The sequence below is a fragment of the Stegostoma tigrinum genome, chromosome 1 (genome assembly GCF_030684315.1).
Source record: "Stegostoma tigrinum isolate sSteTig4 chromosome 1, sSteTig4.hap1, whole genome shotgun sequence".
Taxonomy (NCBI): domain Eukaryota; kingdom Metazoa; phylum Chordata; class Chondrichthyes; order Orectolobiformes; family Stegostomatidae; genus Stegostoma; species Stegostoma tigrinum.
In genome coordinates, this window is record NC_081354.1 from 1,735,982 (window position 1) to 1,758,023 (window position 22,042).

The 22,042-nt window shown below is 45.7% G+C and overlaps 1 protein-coding gene across 1 annotated transcript in view; it reads left to right on the plus strand.

Annotated features, from left to right (window-relative positions):
• The first annotated feature begins 285 nt into the window (after nucleotides 1–285).
• Nucleotides 286–22,042, plus strand: part of LOC125453703 (NACHT, LRR and PYD domains-containing protein 3-like) — a 42,101-nt gene continuing 20,344 nt past the window's right edge. The window contains exons 1-5 of the mRNA XM_059646994.1: nucleotides 286–516; nucleotides 5,530–5,798; nucleotides 7,820–9,512; nucleotides 18,364–18,450; nucleotides 21,806–21,889. Coding sequence (XP_059502977.1) covers nucleotides 461–516; nucleotides 5,530–5,798; nucleotides 7,820–9,512; nucleotides 18,364–18,450; nucleotides 21,806–21,889 — 2,189 coding nt within the window. The 5' untranslated portion in view covers nucleotides 286–460. The remainder of the gene's footprint in view (nucleotides 517–5,529; nucleotides 5,799–7,819; nucleotides 9,513–18,363; nucleotides 18,451–21,805; nucleotides 21,890–22,042) is intronic.

The window sequence follows — 22,042 nt, forward strand, 5'->3', positions numbered from 1 at the left end:
TCAGTACTGACTCTCCAACAGTGCCCCCTCCCTCAGCCCTGACCCTCCGACAGTGCGGCGCTCCCTCGGCACTGACCCTCTGACAGTGCGGCGCTCCCTCAGCACTGACCCTCCGACAGTGCGGCGCCCCCTTCAGCACTGACCCTCCGACAGTGCGGCGCCCCCTCAGCACTGACGCTCCGACAGTGCGGCGCCCCCTCAGCGCCCTCCCTGTGTCTGTGGTACTGGGGGTGTTGTCGGAGCCTGTTGCTGGTCGAAGGAAGAGGAAGCGAACAGTGGAGCAGATCACCGAAAGGAAGTTTCAGTTTGCGTGTGTGCGAGAGTCGGGGTGTCCGGAGCCGGGGGTGACCCTTTGGGAAGCCTGTGCTCTGCCGCAGGGGCACCGATGGGGGTGAGGAGCACACAGGCGAACGGCAGCTAAAAGCCCCGGGTGTATGGCAGTATCGGTGAGAAACGGGGCATGGCGGGTCCTGGAACCGAGCGGCCAGGAGGAGCCGGTCCCCCGGAGGAGGAGAGGTGAGTCCGGCATCAGCTCCGCACAGCTCGGGACTGAGTGCACAGTATTTAACACTGAAATAATAAATTCCCAGTCTGAGGAGACAAAATAGTCCGAGATAACAAGGTGCAGAGCTGGAGGAACACAGCAGGCCAGGCAGCATCAGAGGAGCGGGAAAGCTGACGTTTCGGGTCTTCAGAAAAGTGTGCTGAAACATCAGCTTTCCCGCTCCTCTGATGCCGCTTGGCCTGCTGTGTTCATCCAGCTCAACACCTTGTTGTCTCAGATTCCAGCATCTGCAGTTCCCATTATCTCTGAACGCCATAGAGGCCACGGAATTGCAAAATAATGACATGGATTAGACCAGATGATGAGGGGAGACAAAATTCATATCTATCTCGGTAACATTGCAAAATCACAGTCACCTGGACCTCAGGATTTGCTCCAACTCTGGGGAAACCACAGGTTAGGTTAAACTAATTAAAGTTATCGTTTACGACTTTTTAAACACTGGTAGGTTCAAAACAACTTTTTTGTCTCAGAAATAATGGAAGTGCCTCCATTGCGTCGATTGTTTTAAACGTGTCAACAGTAGCATTTACATCTCTGAAATCCAGTTCCATAATTTTCTGATTGAGAATAATCATATTGCTGTTTATGGGATCTTGCTATGTGTTAATTGGCTGTCACTGTTGCCCACACTAATACCACAGCAATAACGACTCTTAAGCTGCTGGAAACCTGAAATAAAAAATTCAAATACTGGAGAAACTCTACAAGTTTCACAGCATTTGTGTAGGAAGAAACAGAGTTAATGTTGCCAGTCCACAGAATCCCTGCAGCATGGAAACAGACCATTCGGCCCAATAAGTCCACACTGCCCCTCTGAAGAGCATCCCATCCAGACCCATTCCCCTACCCCTGATTTCCCCATGTCTAACCTACCTTACCTAAACACCCCTGAACACTGTGGGTAATATCCCGTGGCCAATCCACTCTTACCCTGCACATCTTTGTACTGTGGGAGGAAACCAGAGCACCCGGAGGAAACCCACACAGACGCAGGGAGAACGTGCAAACTCCACACAGTTTGTGAGGCGGCAGTGCTAACCACTGAGCCACTGTGCCATCCACTTTGACTCCTTCAGAATTCCCGGCATTTTCTGTTTTTATTTCAGATTTCTAATATCTGCAGTTCGGTGTTTATAATGGAATCATTGGAGTTGGGAATTAAGTTTCCAGCTGGGATTGCTAGACCAGCCACCAATAGCCTTGAAATTGATAGGTCCACCTATCTTCTTTTCTCTCCATCTTTGGCCCGCCTCCCCTTCTCTCCCTATTTATTCCAGAACCCTCACCCCATGCCCCTCTCTGATGAAGGGTCTGGGCCCGAAACGTCAGCTTTTGTGCTCCTGAGATGCTGCTTGGCCTGCTGTGTTCATCCAGCCTCACATTTTATTATCTTGGATTCTCCAGCATCTGCAGTTCCCATTATCACAGAAAGGACCTTTGCTATTTGTTGTCACTTGACCATTCGATATTAAAGTATATTTTCAGAATTTTTCATGTAGTACTAATTTCTGAAATCGCAGGTGCGATTCCAGGGATTCTCCTATTGTGAGAACCCTCACTGCTATTACTCTATTTTAAGATCATTTTTGGTTGGAGCTGAGTTGAAAGGTGACCATTTCTTTTGATTTGATTTATTATTGTCACAATTACCCTTGTAGAGTGAAAGTTTTGTTTTATGTGCAGTACAGGCAGATCATAACATGCAAAGATGATAGGGAGATTGAACAGAGTGAGGAATACAAAGTTACAACTGCAAAGAAGGTGCACAAAAATGATTAGATTTGAAATTTGAGAGGTCCATTCAGAAGCCTAATAACAACAGGGAAGAAGCAGCTCTTGAACCTATAAATACCTGTGTTTAAGCTTTTGTATCTTCTGCCTGACAGAAGAAGTTGGGAGAAATTGTAACCAGGATAGGAGGGGTCTTTGATGTTGCCTGCCTTTCTGAGGGAGCAAGAGTGTAGGTCCAGTCAATGGATGGAAGGTTGGTCCCCATGATGGACTAGGCTGAGTTCACAACTTTCTGTAGTTTCTTTCAATCTTGGACAGGACAGTTGCTGTATTAAGCTGTGATGCTTCCAGATAGAATGTTTTCTATGGTGCATCTATAAAAGTTGGTGAGGATCTTTATGGACATGCCAAATTTCCTTAGAATCTTTAGGGAGAAGAGGCGTTGTTGTGCCTTCTTGACTGTCACAATAATGTGGGTGGTTCAGGACAGATTGTTGGTGATCATCAGGAACCTAACGCTCTCAACCATCTCCACCTCAGCTCCATTGATGTAGATAGGAATGTGCCCTGGCCCTTCCTTCCTGAAGTCGATTATCAACTCTTTAGTTTTACTGAAATTGAAGGAAAGTTGTTATCTTTGCACTGTGAGAAGCATCTTGTGTTGAACAAACAAACTGTTATTTGTTTTTGAGACCAGGCCAGAAATTTAATTGCTTGTTGTTTTTTCATCAAAGCAATTTTGTGGCCCCTTGCATTGTGGGGAGGTAGTTGCTGAACCATACAGCAGATGTTTCACCATGAACTAGGTCAGTCCCTGGGGATTCGTGGATGCAAGTTTGGGAGAGAACATGATGTTCGAACAGAGAGAGAGAGGCCATTTTGTTGGTGAGAGATGGACATGAAAATAGATGTGATCATGTGTGAAGGGCTCAAGATGCGATGATTTTGAATGCGATTTTCTTTGTTCTCCAAGACAGAGCATCACATCCAAGGATAAGGCCACAGCTAAAGACCTAAGGTTCCACCTCTAGGGATAAAGCAGCCATTACCCTACAGGCTGCACCATCTTCTCCTGAATATCCACCTCCACAAGCATAGTTAAAGCTACCGGGATCACAGCAGAGTCATTGAGCGCAATCTGGTGGGCACCCCACAGACCTGTCTTAGTAGCTGAAGGGAAACATAGCAGCCAGGTCCACACATGATTGGAAGATTGCCAGGGACCGGGTCCTTGCTGATGCCCATGCTGACAACGGGACAGTGGTCACAGCCACAGCTGGAAATGTAGCAGAGACTGGGAGCGATCTGGTGGAGATGTCAGGGGTGATATGCAGTTTTGTGTGGGGTGTGGAGGAGTCCACACACACCATTAGTTCTGCTATGTCTCAGACATTTGAGCATGTGGCTACTCCATGGAGGTGACTGAAACTTTTAGGGTGGACCAGGTTGAGCATCTGATCCATATGCACCAGACCCTCAGTTACCCTCACCCACTCGACTGCAGTGGTTCAAGAAGGCAGCTCATCACCTACTCAAGGGCAATTGGGGATGAACAATAAATGCTGCCCATCTAGTGAAGCCCAAATCTCCTGAATAATTAATTTTTAAATAGCTAGGTGAAAGCGGGAAGCAGCACCCTGACCTCCCTCCAGATGCCCCTACCCCCTCAGAAGGACAGGAAGTGAGTCCAAATAGCTACCTGGAGGAGGAGTGCATACCAACTACCATCAGCTTGCAACATCAGAATTGCACCGAGACATGGTTTTGAGAAAGAAATTGAAGAACGTATAAACAAGATGACATGGGTGATTTTCCACTCTGTTTCATTTTTGAAAATTAACAAATTTCACAACTTTTTGGGGTCTGACCCATGTTTCTGACAATGTGATGGTTGCTAGGGACCGCTAGGGACACAGACATTATGAGTGAAAGAGATTTGTTGTATTTATGTGGGTTCTTTATTGCATGTTTGTGTGAGCTGTAATTTGATGATCATTCTGTGGGATATGGCCACAGCTAGTCCCCAACTTTTCATTGTAGAGGAGATTAGCCCAATTCACTTTCAGTAGGTATGTATGAGGTGAACATGGCGCTCTATCAGAATAGTTGGGTAAATCATGCTCTTATATGGACATCCACAGGCCACTAAAATGTCCTTAGTCCCAGCACTCAGTGACAAGTGTGTGTGACAAAACTCTGCTCCCCATTCTATTCGAGGTTGTAGGAGATGCAGGTCAATGATTACCTCAGCGAGGGAGGATGGCAGTGCTGGGTTGACATCCCTGGAAGGTGATAGAGTAAAGGTCATGCAGAAGCCTCATTGTCATGTGAAACTTACGTTGATCACACAGTTTGTGGCATCCCTTCCTTCTCTTTTCATGGCCCTGGTATCCATAAAAGCCTCATGTGGGCAGGCCTTCCTCAAGCTCCAACAAGTCCTTGTCATTTAAGGATATTTGATCTTCCTTGCAAAAATGTGGCATGTTGCAGCATCAGGTTTACTGCAGATTAGAACACCACATTCTATAACACCATCTGGGGTGTGTATTTGCAGAGACCCTTCTGGACTGACGCAGGAATCTGCCAGAACTGTAGCCACATGAAATCCTGTGGAAGGATTCCCACATTATAGTGAGGGCCAGATCGCTGTGGGTATTCTTAATTTTTCAGTTGTCAGGCAGCTTTAGAAAACATCTGCATTTTGAGGCATTTTGTCCTGAGGTGGCCTCACTTTCTCCTACATGCTCCATCAGTTCCATCTCTCCCAGTGGAACCTAGAGCCACTTATTGCTTCAGGCTCTCTTATTGGACCTTCCACCTTGTAAATTTCCTGTCCTTACTTGATGCATGACATACAGAGAGATTACTTCTTAATTGGCCCCCTCCAGGAAGATTGTGCGGGTCGGCAGTGAGCATTGTTGTGACCTGAATAATCCAGAATTATTGCACTTCATTTTTCTTCATCAATCCTCAAACAGACTGTACAAGACCTCCATCATATTCTTTCCTCTGCCATTCATTTGTTTCTAACATGGTTGCTGCGTGTTACGTTGTTTAGAATTTTGGGATGTGATGAGGTGTAATTGAATACAAATCCTTTCTTTAAAACACTAACTTGCAAATGATATTGGTGTTGAATAATGTTTTACACTCAGTTCATAATCTGGAGATTTGGGAATAAAATTCCTTGCTGTTCAGTGGTTGAGAGAAATTGTCTTCTGTGTTTGCAGAATCTCCTATCTTCAGCTGCTCCAGAGGAACCGAGTGAAGCTCATTGATGAACTTGGAGACAAAATCGACTCAATTCTGGATCATGCCTTGCAAATTCAATTAATTTCAAAGGATGCTTATGAAGATGTGAAGTATATCCCAGGACCCAGGAAGAAAGTTAGAACTTTGCTGGATATTGTTGACTGTCTTGGGGAAATGGTGGCTGAACAATTCATTTTACTCATTAACAAAAGCAAAGATATGTCTGATAAAGAACCTGGGTCCAGGGGTAAGTAGCTGTCCATTGATTAACATAATGGCCTTTTATAAGTAAAGTTGATGCAAATGTTTTATTAATTATCTCTTCATAAGATATAGGCATTGCTGGCTAAGCTATCATTTATTGACTGTCCTTAATTGCCCTTGAGAAGATGATAAGGTACTTTTCTAAACCGCTACATTCCTTGGGCTGTAGGGATTCCCACAATACTGTTAGAGAGTGAGATAGCAAGGTGTGGAGTTGGATGAACACAGCAGGCCAAGCAGCACCTTAGGAGCAGGAAAGCTGTTGTTTTGGGCCTAGACCCTTCATCAGAAAGTTAGAGAATGAGTTACAGGATTTTGAACCAGAAATGCTGAAGGAACAATGATATATTTCCAAGTCAGGATGGTGAGTGGTTTGGAGGGAAACGTACAGGGGGTGGTGTTCCCATGTATCTGCTGCCCTTGTCCTGTTGGAGTCAAATATTATCATGCTGGTCCTTGACTGATCAGTTGTAGTTACTGAGTAACTACAGCTTTATGCATCCGTGTTTGTCAAAACTCCTTGATAATAATGTGAGAGTCATAGTATCGAATGCAACTTAAATACAGAGATTTTCTTTACATTTATTGTGAACAGTACTGTCAAAAGAGTAAGGAATGATTTGTTGAAGATAGCACTGCTAGAATGAATGTGGATCAGGGAAGTGGACATGAAAAAGGTTGAACCAACATTGATCGAGTCAACCTAACAAAGTGTGAAGCTGGATGAACACAGCAGGCCAAGCAGCATCTCAGGAGCACAAAAGCTGACGTTTCGGGCCTAGATCCATCATCTAGGCCCGAAACGTCAGCTTTTGTGCTCCTGAGATGCTGCTTGGCCTGCCATGTTCATCCAACTTCACACTTTGTTATCTTGGATTCTCCAGCATCTGCAGTTTCCATTATCTTTGATAGAGTCAACAGTTTTGTTGGATAGTCTGTGCAATAGATCATTAGAATAGACATCACTACAATATTGCAATATCACCACTTACTGTAAGAAAAAGTGAGAGACTTGGATTTTGTTGGCATCTTTCACAGGACATCCCCAAATGCTTTAAAGCTCATTAAGTATTTTTTGAGCAGCCATTGTTGTAACAAAGGGAGCCTGACAATCAATTTGCTACTTGTGAGAGCTTTATTTGCACATTGGACTGTCACCTTGACCGGTTGAGGGATAAATATCGGCCACAGGCAAATGATCAAGAATGATTATTAAGTTGTGGTTTGTGCAAATTTGTAGAGGTTTAATCAGCTGTTTAGATTGTGGGTCAGTCTCAATTCAGTACCTGGGATATCAATGCTGCTCTGTAATGGACTGACTTGATGAAAACTGGAGAGGGGAAAGTATGCAACTGATTACAAAACTGTTTAAATAAAGAAATACTGGGTACCAGACTACAGAGAAAATGATGAGTATATGAGTTAGTTATGCCGATTGGCTAAACTCATCACTGTAACTTGATTCAATATGATTATTACAGTAAATCTCCTGTATAGAAACAGGCAATTCAGCCAAAGAGCCCATGGTAATATTTACTCTCATTTTTCTTTTTTTAATCCATTTTTGGATGTATGCATCTCTGGCGAGGCCAATAGTTATTGTCCATCCCTAATTGCCTAGTTAAGAGGGCATTTAGGAGTCAACCCACATTGCTGTGGGCCTGGAGTCACCCATAAGATGGACCAGGTAAGGATAGCAGATTTCCTTCCCTGAAGAACACTAGCGAAGCAGACAGGTTTTCCCCCTGACAATCAGCAATGGTTTCATGGTCATCAAAAGATCCTTATTTCCAAATTCTTTTATTGAATTCAAATTCCATCACCTGCCACGGTGGTATTTGAGCTCAGGTCCCTAGAACATTAGCTGAGCTTCTGGATTGATGGTCTTGGAATAATACCACTCAGCCATTTCAACCCCATCAACAGATCCTTCAATTCTCTTTGAGGTTGCTCTCAAACATTTTATACCTGTAATATTTGAACTGTAGTTTTATGTCTCTGCAGAACACTTGTCTGTGATAAAGAAACATAAACAAGTTCTTAGCCGGAGAAATGAGGTGATGATGTATTATAACACGAGACCTGGAGAGAAAATTCACCTTTCAGAACAGTTCACCAACTTGCTGCTTGTAGAAGGGCATCTCAACCTCGAATTTAAAAGGCATGAGCTACTGTCCTTTGGGCAGCATCGAATTCATTTACAGGAGAGGAGCAGCCAGCAAATGGAGATCAAACCAGGCCAGTTATTTATGCAAATCAATGATAAACAAGCTCCCAAGAGAACACTAGTCTCTGGTGTGGCGGGAATAGGGAAAACTGTCCTCTTGCAGAAGATTGTTTTTGACTGGGCGAATAATCAGTGTTTTGATAACTTTGAATTTCTCCTACACTTCACGTTTAGGGATCTTAATTTGATTAATAAACCAATGAGTCTCAGGAATCTGGTTTTGAAGAAGAATGGTCATTTGTGGAAAGTGCTAGATTCTGTTTTTGAGGTCCCAGAGAAGCTGCTGATAATTTTGGATGGATTTGATGAATTTAAGTTTTGTGGTTGTTTAGGTGGAGATTGCTACATCACTGACCCTGATGAGGAGGGGAATTTGGTGGATGTCATCTACAGCCTCCTGCAAGGGGAGCTTCTCACTGGGGCCTCGGTCCTGCTGACCAGCCGGCCCACAGCCATTAGCTACATTCCAGTGGAAACCATTGACCGCTTTGTAATCATCACTGGGTTTTCTGAAAAGGAAATCAGATACTACTTCCTGAAATATTACCAAGATGAAGAAGTTGGTGGTCAAATGTTTCAGCTTGTGAAAGAAAGTGAATTCCTCTTTACACTGTGTTTTATACCTGCCTTTTGTTATATAGTCTGCAGTGTTTTGAGAGTGAAAGAAAGGGAGAATCATAAACAGCCAAAAACAATGACAGACATTTATAGCCACTACCTCTGTGCGCTGCTACAGCACCACTCCCGAGTTCAGCCCTCTGGAGGAGGCGACCTCACACAAACTCTCCGAAACCTGGGCAGATTGGCATATGCCAAACTGCTGCAGCACGACACCCTGTTCTACCAACATGATTTGGAGGCTCATCTTGTTGAATTAAATACCTTTGTAGATAGTTTTCTGGATAAGACCTCTGTCCAGGAACCAGACTGTGTAGAGAATGTCTTTTCCTTCACACACTTCACCATCCAGGAGTTTTTTGCAGCATTGCATTACATATTGGAACCTGAGCCTTTCCCAGATTTGATGAACGTGGACACGATGAACAAATACAAGATGGCTACAGGTTTCTTGGATATATTCCAACGATTCTTATCTGGTATGTTATCTGAGAGGAACCAGGCCTTACTCTCCAAGCACATGAAATTGGACAAAGTCACAAAATCTGAGTCCTACTGTTACTGGCTGATAGAAGAGATCACAGAGCATTGTGAAAACGGATCAAGCATTCTGAACCTTCTGCACTGTTTCTTTGAACAGCAAAATGATTCATTAGCGCAGAGAATAAAACCTAAAAATCTCCGCATCCACATTGGGGACAATGCACTTTGCCCAGTTGATGTCAGTGTGCTGAAATACTTCCTAAACATGAGGATTGGAGATCTAGAAGAATTAGATCTCACAGCAACCAGTATAAACACTGCAGCATTGAAGAGCCTACAACCATTTTTACACCATTGTGAGAGATTATGGTAAGGACTTTCTAAAATCTTTGCTAGGTGACCTGGGCAAGGCTCTGTTCATTTCTCCTCACTAGTTACGTTGTGGGCAGTGAAATTCAATTATGTAGCTGGTTCGAGGATATTAGAATCACTGGGGTTTCCAGATAAGACCAGCAGGTTTCAGGGTCTATTTTCTTGTGCAAATTATCCTGGATCAAAGATAACAACTTCCCATGGTGGAATTTAAGTCCACTCAGTGGAAACTTGCTTTGGACGGTGCCATGAAAGGGACAATATTGCCTTTTTAATACAAACTGCTCTGTATGGACTTATCTCATCAGCAATCAAAATTTCCAGTCTCTTTCTTATTGTGGCTGTGTCATTGCTAGACCTAACAAATACCTTTCACCCATTTCCTCTGGTTTTATATTTCACTTCCCTGCTTTAAGACAATAAGACCATAAGACATAGGAGTGGAAGTAAGGCCTTTCGGCCCATCAAGTCAGTCCACCATTTAATCATGGCTGATGGGCATTTCAACTCCACTTCCCTGCACTCTCCCCGTAGTCCTTGATTCCTTGTGAGATCAAGAATTTATCAATCTCTGCCCTGAAGACATTTAACGTTACGGCCTCCAGTGCACTCTGTGGCAATGAATTCCACAGGCCCACCACTCTCTGGCTAAAGAAATGTCTCCTCATTTCCATTCTAAATTTACCCCCTCTAATTCCAAGGCTGTGCCCACGGGTCCTAGTCTCCCCCCCAACGGAAACAACTTGCCAGCGTCCACCCTTTCTAAGCTTTCTTTTCCTCATTCCTCTTTTTTTTCTAAATTCCCTATAGCATTTTACCCCTCTACTCCAACAGTGTGGCTGTCCCCTAGTACTGACCCGGTGATGTTGCAGCACTCCCTCAGCACTGACACCGTGTGGTGACACCTAAATCCCATGACAGAATGAAGAAAAAATAAATTAAAGAGCCGAGTGATTGAAGGTATTTTTGCACAGCTGAGAAGTTATGACCTGGAATGCCCTGCCTGTAATGGAAATGGCAACAAATTCAATAGTAACTTTCTAAAGGGAATAGCATAAATAGTTGAAAAGGAAAACAATTGTAGGGTTTTAGGGAAAGAATAGTTAACTTGGGTTGCATGTTCCCCCTTTGGTGCTGTAGGATTGTAAGCGTTAATTTGGTTGTTAGTTCCTCCATGTTACTAGTAATGCTACCTATAAGTTTTAGCTCAGGTGACTGAACGGTGAGAATGTTTTGCAGAATAAATTTAACCATGTGTGTTCAATGCCTGTACCAGCTATATGAAGAAAGAGTTGTCCAAAGTGGGGGAAAAAATAGACCAAGGGGAAAGCCAGTGGATGAATAATGGCAGATGTTTCATTACATTCAACAAAAAATTCTTCTGAAAAGAATGGGATCCGTGAGCCACCTGTACTTAATAAAGGTTGTCCAGGAGAGTACTCAATCAAAAACTAAAGCACACTGCTGTTTGTCATTTTTATAAATGACCTGGATAAGGGCGTAGAAGGATGGGTTAGTAAATTTGCAGACGACACTAAGGTCAGTGGAGTTGTGGATAGTGACGAAGGATGCTGTAGGTTGCAGAGAGACATAGATAAGCTGCAGAGCTGGGCTGAGAGGTGGCAAATGGAGTTTAATGCAGACAAGTGTGAGGTGATGCACTTTGGTAGGAGTAACCGGAATGCAAAGTACAGGGCTAATGGTAAGATTCTTAGCAGTGTAGATGAGCAGAGAGATCTCGGTGTCCATGTATACAGACCCTTGAAAGTTGCCACCCAGGTTGACAGGGCTGTTAAGAAGGCATACAGTGTTTTAGCTTTTGTGAATAGAGGGATCGAGTTCCGGAACCAAGAGGTTATGGTGAAGTTGTACAAAACTCTGGTGCGGCCGCACTTGGAGTATTGTGTACAGTTCCGGTCACCGCATTATAAGAAGGATGTGGAAGCTTTGGAAAGGGTGCAGAGGAGATTTACTAGGATGTTGCCTGGTATGGAGGGAAGGTCTTACAAGGAAAGGCTGAGGGACTTGAGGCTGTTTTCATTAGAGGGAAGAAGGTTGAGAGGTGACTTAATTGAAACATATGAAATAATCAGAGGGTTAGATAGGGTGGATAGGGAGAGCCTTTTTCCTAGGATGGTGACGGTGAGCACGAAGGGGGCATTGCTTTAAATTGAGGGGTGAAAGATATAGGACAGATGTCAGAGGTAGTTTCTTTAGTCAGAGAGTAGTAAGGGAATGGAACGCTTTGCCTGCAACGGTAGTAGATTCGCCAACTTTAGGTACATTTAAGTCGTCATTGGATAAGCATATGGATGTATATGGAATAGTGTAGGTTAGATGGGCTTGAGATCAGTATGACAGGTCGGCACAACATCGAGGGCCAAATGGCCTGTACTGTGCTGTAACGTTTGATGTTCAGACAAAATGGCGAAAACTAATGGTAGGCCAGAGGATTGGGAATCTTTTAGGAACTAGCACCAGGTGACTGAAAAGCTAGCAGAGAGGGGGAACCTTGATTATGAAAGCTAATGGGCAGAAAATATAAAAACAAACAGCAAGAGCTTCTACATGTAAGTAGCTAAAGTAAGCCTTGGAGGATACAAGTGGGGTATTGGTTATCGAGGATAGGGAAGTGGCAGATAATCTAAACGAATATTTTGCATAAGTTTTCACAGTGGAGGACACCATAAACATCCCAATGACAACTTTCTGGAACAGTTTCATCAGTCTGGAAAACTGTTAACATGACATCCATGTTCAAGATGGGAGAGAAACAGAAAGTGGGAAGCTGAAGGCCAGTTAGTCAAATATTTGTTTATTTTTAAGGAGGATATTTAGAAAAACTTAATGCAATCAAACAGTCAACCTAGTTTTGTGAAAGAGAAATCATGTTTGACAAATTTGCTAGAGTTCTTTGTGGATATAACAAGTAGGTCAAAGGAAACCATAAAATGAAGTTATTTGAATTTTCAAAAGGCATTTGATAAGGTGCCATATAAAAGGCTATTGTACAATGGAGGAGCGTACGGTGTTGGTGGTAATGTATTAGCATGGGTTGAGGATGGTTTAACACATTAGACAGAGAATCTGGATTAATGGGTCTTTGATGTAACTTGTGAAGCGTCACAAAAATCAGGCCGAGGATTGCAATTATTACTATCTCTCTCAATTACTTGGAGGAAGGGGTAGAGTATAATGTATCCAGATTTGCTGACAATACAAAATTAGGTGAGAGGTCATGTTATAAGCAAGGGTGTATATACCAGTTGAATGAATGGGAAAAAAAATACTTCTGTGGTCATGCATTGTGGTAGGAAGATTCAAAAGGAAGACCAATACTTAAGTGGAGAAAGACTCTAAAAATGTGTGTAGTACAGAGGGAACTGAGTGTCCCTGTGCATGGATCACAAACATTAGCGTGCAGGTGAAGCAAGTAATGAAGAAAGCAACTAGCATTTTGACCTAGGACCAAAAACAAAGTTGCTGGAAAAGCTCAGCAGGTCTGGCAGCACCTGTGGAGGAGAAAACAGAGTTAACGTTTCAGGTCCGGTGATCCTTCCTCAAAACTACCTCAGAACAGTTCTGAGGAAGGGTCACCGGACCCCAAATGTTAACTCTGTTTTCTCCTCCACAGGTGCTGCCAGATCTGCTGAGCTTTTCCAGCAACTTTGTTTTTGGTCCTAGTTGAGAGCGTCCGCAGTTCTTTTGGTTTTTATTTAGCAGTTTGACTTTTTATTATGATGGAGTTAGAGTTTGAAACAGGGAAGTCCTGTTAGAATTATCCATGGTGTTAATGAGGCTGCAGCTGGAATATTGTGTACAGTGTTTGTTCCTGTATTTAAAAAAGGGTACATTGGCATTAGAGGTTCTTTAGAAGAGATTCACAAGACTCATTTCTGGGATAAAGGTGTTGACTTGTCAAGAATAGCTAAACAAGTAAGGCCTTTATTAATTCAGAGTTGAGGTGACTGAGAGTGATCTTACTGAAACAAAAAAGATTCTGAGAAACAATACAGTGTGGAGCTGGAGGAACACAGCAGTCCAGGCAGCACCAGAAGGAACACAGTGTGGAGCTGGAGGAACACAGCAGGCCAGGCAGTGTCAGAGAGAACACAGTGTGGAGCTGGAGGAACACAGCAGGACAGGCAGCATCAGACAGAACACAGCATGGAGCTGGAGGGACACAACAGGCCAGGCAGCATCAGAGGGAACACAGTGTGGAGCTGGAGGGACACAGCAGGCCAGGCAACATCAGAGAGAACACAGTGTGGAGCTGGAGGGACACAGCAGGCCAGGCAGCGTCAGAGAGAGCACAGTGTGGAGCTGGAGGAATACAACAGGCCAGGCAGCATCAGAGAGAACACAGTGTGGAGCTGGAGGAACACAGCAGGCCAGGCAGCGTCAGAGAGAGCACAGTGTTGAGCTGGAGGAACACAGCAGGCCAGGCCAGCATCAGAGGAGCAGGAAAGTTGATCTTTCGGGTCAGGACCCTTCTTCAGAAATGGGGGAGGGGGAAGGGAGCTCCGAAATAAATAGAGAGAGGAGGGGTGGGGCTGGGAAGGTAGGTGGGGTGGTGATAGGTGAGTGCAGGGAGGCACTGGTGGGGATTGGTCAGTGGGATGGGTTGGAGGAGCAGTTAGGTGGGAGGGAAGATGGACAGATTGTGTCAGGCCAAGGAGACAGGGATGACAGAGAGAGTTAGACATGGAATGAGGACAGGTGTGGGGAGATTTTAAAACTGGTGAATTGCATGTTTAGGCTATTGGGTTGTAGGCTCCCAAGGTGGAATATGAGGTCCACCAGTTTGTGGGTGGTGTCATTGTGACACTGGAGGAGGTCCAGGATGGACATATCATCCAGGGAGGTGTTGTTGATTATAGCATAGAGAGCGCACGTACTCTACAAAACAGTCTCTGAGTCTCCGCTTGGTCTCACCAATGTACAGGAGGCCACATTGGGAGCAGCAGATACGGTAGACCAAGTTGACGGATGTGCAGGTGAACGCCTGTGTAATATGGAAGGTTTGTTTTGTGCTGTGAATGGAGGTGAGGAGGGAGGTGTAGGGGCAGGTGTAGCACTTCCTGAGATTGTAGGGAAAGGCGCAGGGGGTGGTGGGGATATCCATCCTCCAGTGTCATACTGATGCCACATGAAAACTGTAGGAGCAACACCTCATATTCCACCTCAGGAGCCTCCAGCCCAATGGCCTTAGCATAGCATTCACGAGTTTTAAAATCTCCCCATCCCCGACCTCATCCCATGTCCAACCCTCTTGACTCCTTGACCTGACTGTCCATCTTCTCTCCCATCTATCCGCCCATCCCACCTCACTGACAAATTCCCACCTGCACTCATCCATCACCAAGCTGCCCACCTTCCCCAGCCCAACCACCCCCTCTCTCTATGTATTTCCGAGCTCCCTTCCCCCTCCCCCATTTCTGAAGAAGGATCCCGACCTGAAACGTCAGCTTTCCTGTTCCTCTGATGCTGCCTGGCCTGCTGTGTTCCTCCAGCTCCACACTGTGTTCCTTCTGATGCTGCCTGGCCTGCTGTGTCCCTCCAGCTCCACACTGTGTTCTCTCTGATGCTGCCTGGCCTATTGTGTCCCTCCAGCTCCACACTGTGTTCCCTCTGATGCTGCCTGGCCTGTTGCGTTCCTCCAGCTCCACACTGTGTTCCCTCTGATCCTGCCTGGCCTGCTGTGTCCCTCCAGCTCCACACTGTGTTCCCTCTGATGCTGCCTGGCCTATTGTGTCCCTCCAGCTCCACACTGTGTTCCCTCTGATGCTGCCTGGCCTGTTGCGTTCCTCCAGCTCCACACTGTGTTCCCTCTGATCCTGCCTGGCCTGCTGTGTCCCTCCAGCTCCACACTGTGTTCCCTCTGATGCTGCCTGGCCTGTTGCGTTCCTCCAGCTCCACACTGTGTTCCCTCTGATCCTGCCTGGCCTGCTGTGTTCCTCCAGCTCCACACTGTGTTCCCTGTGATCCTGCCTGTCCTGCTGTGTCCCTCCAGCTCCACACTGTTTTCCCTCTGATGCTGCCTGGCCTGCTGTGTCCCTCCAGCTCCACACTGTGTTCCCTCTGACACTGCCTGGCCTGCGGTGTTCCTCCAGCTCCACACTGTGTTCCCTCTGATCCTGCCTGGCCTGCTGTGTTCCTCCAGCTCCACACGTGTTCCCTCTGATGCTGCCTGGCCTGCTGTGTTCCTCCAGCTCCACACTGTGTTCCCTCTGATCCTGCCTGGCCTGCTGTGTTCCTCCAGCTCCACACTGTGTTCCCTCTGATCCTGCCTGGCCTGCTGTGTTCCTCCAGCTCTACACTGTGTTCCCTCTGATCCTGCCTGGCCTGCTGTGTTCCTCCAGCTCCACACGTGTTCCCTCTGATCCTGCCTGGCCTGCTGTGTTCCTCCAGCTCCACACGTGTTCCCTCTGATGCTGCCTGTCCTGCTGTGTTCCTCCAGCTCCACACTGTGTTCCCTCTGATGCTGCCTGTCCTGCTGTGTTCCTCCAGCTCCACACTGTGTTCCCTCTGATGCTGCCTGGCCTGCTGTGTTCCTCCAGCTCCACACTGTGTTCCCTCTGACACTGCCTGGCCTGCGGTGTTCCTCCAGCTCCACACTGTGTTCCCTCTGATGCTGCCTGTCCTGCTGTGTTCCTCCAGCTCCACACTGTGTTCCCTCTGATGCTGCCTGGCCTGCTGTGTTCCTCCAGCTCCACACTGTGTTCCCTCTGACACTGCCTGGCCTGCGGTGTTCCTCCAGCTCCACACTGTGTTCCCTCTGATCCTGCCTGGCCTGCTGTGTTCCTCCAGCTCCACACGTGTTCCCTCTGATGCTGCCTGGCCTGCTGTGTTCCTCCAGCTCCACACTGTGTTCCCTCTGATGCTGCCTGTCCTGCTGTGTTCCTCCAGCTCCACACTGTATTCCCTCTGATGCTGCCTGGCCTGCTGTGTTCCTCCAGCTCTACACTGTGTTCCCTCTGATGCTGCCTGGCCTGCTGTGTTCCTCCAGCTCCACACTGTATTCCCTCTGATGCTGCCTGTCCTGCTGTGTTCCTCCAGCTCCACACTGTGTTCCCTCTGATGCTGCCTGTCCTGCTGTGTTCCTCCAGCTCCACACTGTGTTCCCTCTGATCCTGCCTGGCCTGCTGTGTTCCTCCAGCTCCACACTGTGTTCCCTCTGATCCTGCCTGGCCTGCTGTGTTCCTCCAGTTCTACACTGTGTTCCCTCTGATCCTGCCTGGCCTGCTGTGTTCCTCCAGCTCTACACTGTGTTCCCTCTGATCCTGCCTGGCCTGCTGTGTTCCTCCAGCTCCACACTGTGTTCCCTCGGATCCTGCCTGGCCTGCTGTGTTCCTCCAGCTCCACACGTGTTCCCTCTGATCCTGCCTGGCCTGCTGTGTTCCTCCAGCTCCACACGTGTTCCCTCTGATCCTGCCTGGCCTGCTGTGTTCCTCCAGCTCCACACGTGTTCCCTCTGATGCTGCCTGGCCTGCTGTGTTCCTCCAGCTCTACACTGTGTTCCCTCTGATGCTGCCTGGCCTGCTGTGTTCCTCCAGCTCTACACTGTGTTCCCTCTGATCCTGCCTGGCCTGCTGTGTTCCTCCAGCTCCACACGTGTTCCCTCTGATCCTGCCTGGCCTGCTGTGTTCCTCCAGCTCCACACTGTGTTCCCTCTGATGCCTGGCCTGCTGTGTTCCTCCAGCTCTACACTGTGTTCCCTCTGATCCTGCCTGGCCTGCTGTGTTCCTCCAGCTCCACACGTGTTCCCTCTGATCCTGCCTGGCCTGCTGTGTTCCTCCAGCTCCACACGTGTTCCCTCTGATGCTGCCTGGCCTGCTGTGTTCCTCCAGCTCTACACTGTGTTCCCTCTGATGCTGCCTGGCCTGCTGTGTTCCTCCAGCTCTACACTGTGTTCCCTCTGATCCTGCCTGGCCTGCTGTGTTCCTCCAGCTCCACACGTGTTCCCTCTGATCCTGCCTGTCCTGCTGTGTTCCTCCAGCTCTACACTGTGTTCCCTCTGATCCTGCCTGGCCTGCTGTGTTCCTCCAGCTCCACACTGTGTTCCCTCTGATCCTGCCTGTCCTGCTGTGTTCCTCCAGCTCCACACTGTGTTCCCTCTGATGCAGCCTGGCCTGCTGTGTTCCTCCAGCTCCACACTGTGTTCCCTCTGATGCTGCCTGGCCTGCTGTGTTCCTCCAGCTCTACACAGTGTTGTGTCTGACTCCTGCAGCAGTTCTTGCTATCTCCAAGATTCTGAGAGGCTTGACAAAGTAGATGTTGAGAAGATGTTTCCACTAGTAAGGAAGCCTTGAACAAGAGGACATAGGTACAGAATAAGGAGACATTTTACTTAAAACTGCGGATGCGGATGAATTTCTTCTCCCAGAAATTAGTGAATGTTGAAAGGTCCCTACTGCAGAGAGTTGTGGAGGTTAAATCACAGTCTGCAGAGGTGGTAGGTAGAGTTATGAAATATCAAGGAGTTGACAGCTATGCTGAGCTGACATGATAAAGGAGTTGAGGTCTGAGACAGATCAACCATAAACTTGAATGGCAGGGCAGGGTTGGGCTGAATGGCCTACTACTGTTCCTGTTTCATATGTTGTTGTGGTTGTACTGTGGTTACTCTCAGCTTCACAGAAAGAATTTCCAGTCCTTTGTGGATCCCAGCTCCTTGCATTGCATACTGATTGGTGTAGGAAATTTCATCAAGACTGAAAGGTGATGGAAATGATATTCATGGATGCATGGCTTTCACTAAAGTGAATAGAGTGAGGGTTTTAAAATGTAAAGCCAAACTGAGACAGTTATACTTCAAAAGCTGTCATTTTTATTTTAAACATTGTAGGTGTGGAGAAAATAAATTGGATTTTGAAGCGATTAAATTTCTGTGTGAGCTGCTGAAGTCTCCGGACTACAAACTGAAGCTGCTGGGGTAATGCAACTAAATTCTTTACTGAACACACCAGAAATTGTTTCTGATATATTTATATTTTGAGGTCTTGTGGTATAGTGGGTAATGTCTTGGCCTCTGAGCTAGAAACTCCAATTTTGAGTCCCACCCACAATTTGATAACCAAGGCAGGTGAGTTTATTATTCAGCGAAACAAGCTGATTATCAACTTGCAAATCCTTCTAACACATTCCAAAGCCAGGTGCTAAGAGTGAGTCTTGGTCAGCCATTCAATGCAAAAAAACAGTTTGGAGCCTCTACCATCACAACTCATAGCTCCAGTTGTGACACGGATTTGGCTGCGGATGGTAGGATTCCATGAGGTTCTTTTCCTTAAAATCAGGCTCTGCCCGACTCCCAGATCTGTCACTGTAAGCTCAGTTTCTGTCCAGGCACCACTGGTCCACTTGTGCTTCAGTCACCTACCTGTGGGTATCATGGGATCTTTAATCTGATGTAAGAATCAGCAAAAATTGACCTTGACTTCATCAATACTGCTGACTGAAATGAGTAGGTGAAGGTAAGTCCCCAGTTTTGCTGTGTCCCAACTCTGGGGCATATTCCCCAATTTAGGAACATAGGAACAGGTGTAGGCCATTCTGCCCCTTGAGCCTGTTCCACCATTCAATGAGATCATGGCTAAACTGCGGCCTAACTCCATACACCTGCCTTTGGCCCATATCCGTTAATACATTAATCTCGCTCAGATTTAACATTAACAACTGATCCAGCATCCAATGCCGTTTGTGGAAGAGAGTTCCAAACTCCTCCCACCCTTTGTGTGTAGAAGTGCTTCCTAACATCTCTCCTGAACAGTCTGGCCCTCATTCTCAGACTGTGCCCCTAGCTGTAGAATTCCCAACCAGTGAAAATGGTTCAACTTTATCTACCGTGTCTTTCCAGTTAATATCTTGAAGACTTTGATCAGATCTCTCTTTCACCTTCTAAATTCTGGTGAAACAGGCTGAATTTGTATAAGCTCTCCTCACAACATAACCCCTGCAGTCAATCTATCATTCTTGTAAACCTACATTGTACTACTTCCAAGGCCAGTGTATATACTAGAGATAACGGGAACTGCAGATGCTGGAGAATCCGAGATAACAAAGTGTGGAGCTGGATGAACACAGCAGGCCAAGCAGCATCTCAGGAGCACAAAAGCTGACGTTTCGGGCCTAGACCTTCATCAGAAATACATGTACTGCCCAGATTTCGAATAGAGTAGGCCAAATCATTAAGTTTCCGAATTAGAGGGTTGAACTGGTTCTGTGTTTAATCATCTGCCCCCTCAGTTGTCACAGCTGTTTCTCCCAGACTCAAAAGAACTTGTGTTTTAAAGGGCTCAATGTGACCAGGCTCTCTTAAGTTAACAAAGGGGTGAGTTTATTATCACTAAATGTGAGAAGAATTAGTAACATAACAAATACAAATTAGAAATGAGAGGTGAGTCTGAAAATATGAAAGTGAAAAAAAACCAGAAATACAGAATGATCTTTGAATTGTTTGCAAAGAGCGATAGGTCAAACGTGGTTGTTGCAGTGGAGGAGCATTGCCATTGGTATTTGAACAGCCAGCTTCAAGATCTTGAGTTTTGCAGATGTTGTTCTGGTTTTACTGGAGTGTGACTGCCATTCCAGTGTTTGGGTGAGAAAGATTCCTTCTGTCCTGTTTCCGTTTGTTGGGCTTACAGCACTTGGAATGAGAGAGATTCTTCCATCTACTTGCAACATGGGGATGACCAGGGATTAGTTCTTTGACTGTTAGCTTCACAGCATGGTAATCATAGAATCCCTACAGTGTGGAAACAGGCCCTTTGGCCTAACAAGTCCACACTGAACCTTGCAGCATCCCACCCAAACCCATCCCCCTATAACCCACCTAATCTACACATCCCTGAACACTACGGGCAATTTAGCATGGCCTATCCACCTAACCTGCTCATCTTTGGACTGTGGGAGGAAACCGGAGGAAACCCACGCGGACACGGGGAGAATGTGCAAACTCCACACAGACAGTTACCTGAGGCTGGAGTTGAATCCGGGTCCCTGGTACTGTGAGGCTGCAGTGCTAACCACTGAACCCAGGCCGGTATGTACGAGAACATCAATCTCTCTAACACAGTCCAGTAGAATTGAAATTGGCTTTTTATTAATCCAGTACACAAAAATATGCCGACAGTTTAGGACATAATCCGCAGGGATGGTTGAGCAGGGAATTGTCAGCCCCTTGATATCTTTGTGTTTGGAGATGCCACTTCACATCTTTGAAAGGAAAATGTTTGAACTGCTCTTCGTGTCTGAAGGTGTGACAGCCTTGGTCTCTTTCCACACAGCTACGTAGCCATTTTGTCTGTATTAACTCTCTACCAATAAATTTTTGGAATTACAAGTTGACAAGTTTCCATCGTACTTTTGAGTTTTCATCCATAGTCATGATAGTACTAGATTGGCCGCAAAACTAAAATCATCAAACTAAACAGAATTTCACTGTTTGCTTAGTGACATAAATCATTTTATGATACTTCTATCTTTCTCTGCAGTTAGAAACAGGGATAGGCCATTCAGCCCCTCAAGCCTGTCCTGCAGTTGAGTGAGATGACAGCAAAGCTGTGACTTCACTCTCTAGACCTGACATGGCTCTGAAAGCCTTTCACCAGCAACAATCACTCAGTCTCAGATATAAAATTATTAATTGCGGTCATATGAAATAGAGCTGACATTTAACACTTTGGAAACCTTATGTGGAATTGAAATATTCAATTGATTATTGCAGCGGTCCAATCAGAATCATCCAGGGCTATTTCTGATATTCAGTTCCTCTCCATTCTCAGAATGAATTGTGATTTCAAAAATAGTCCCTACATAATTGCTCATGTAAATCTTTAATTATTCATCCAATATTACTTCTGCTTTTAAAAAAAACTTAATTTATCTTTATGGATTTGTACCATTGCCTAATTGTCTCTCCATCAAAGCAAAGCATTCCTATTAATCCCCAATCCGTAATTCACCTTTTCTCTTAGAGATCATCATATTCGTTCACTGGTTTTATATGTGAATTATTTGGGTTTTGAATGGAAAAAGAGTAAGCTGGGAATTGATTTGAATTGAGGGAATATTGAACAAAATGCAATTGAGCTTCAAAGTCATTTCTATTGGTGTACAGTTAACCTTCTAAAAAGTGAAATACCTCATAGATAGCAGCACATTTATAGTCTGAATGAGTTGCCAGTACAGAATTTACACATTGCTCAAGGCTTTAATATGAATGCCATTTTGGTTAGGTGTATGCTGCAATCTGCCAAGTGTTTAATTTTAATATTCTTTATCTCAAACAGTCTGGGCTGGACAGACATTGGGAATAATGAGTTGAGAGAACTCTGTGATGCACTAAAGGACAACAAAACACTACAGGAACTGTGGTACCTTAATGGCATTGGGCATTTTAGTCTCTTTCATTGTCTGCCTGTCTGCCTGGTTGTTTGTTGGTTTCCTGTTGTTTGGTCTGGTTGTCTGTCTGTTGAATTGCCTGTCTGGTTGTTTGTCTGTCTTTTGTGTTACTCGTGTGTCAGGTT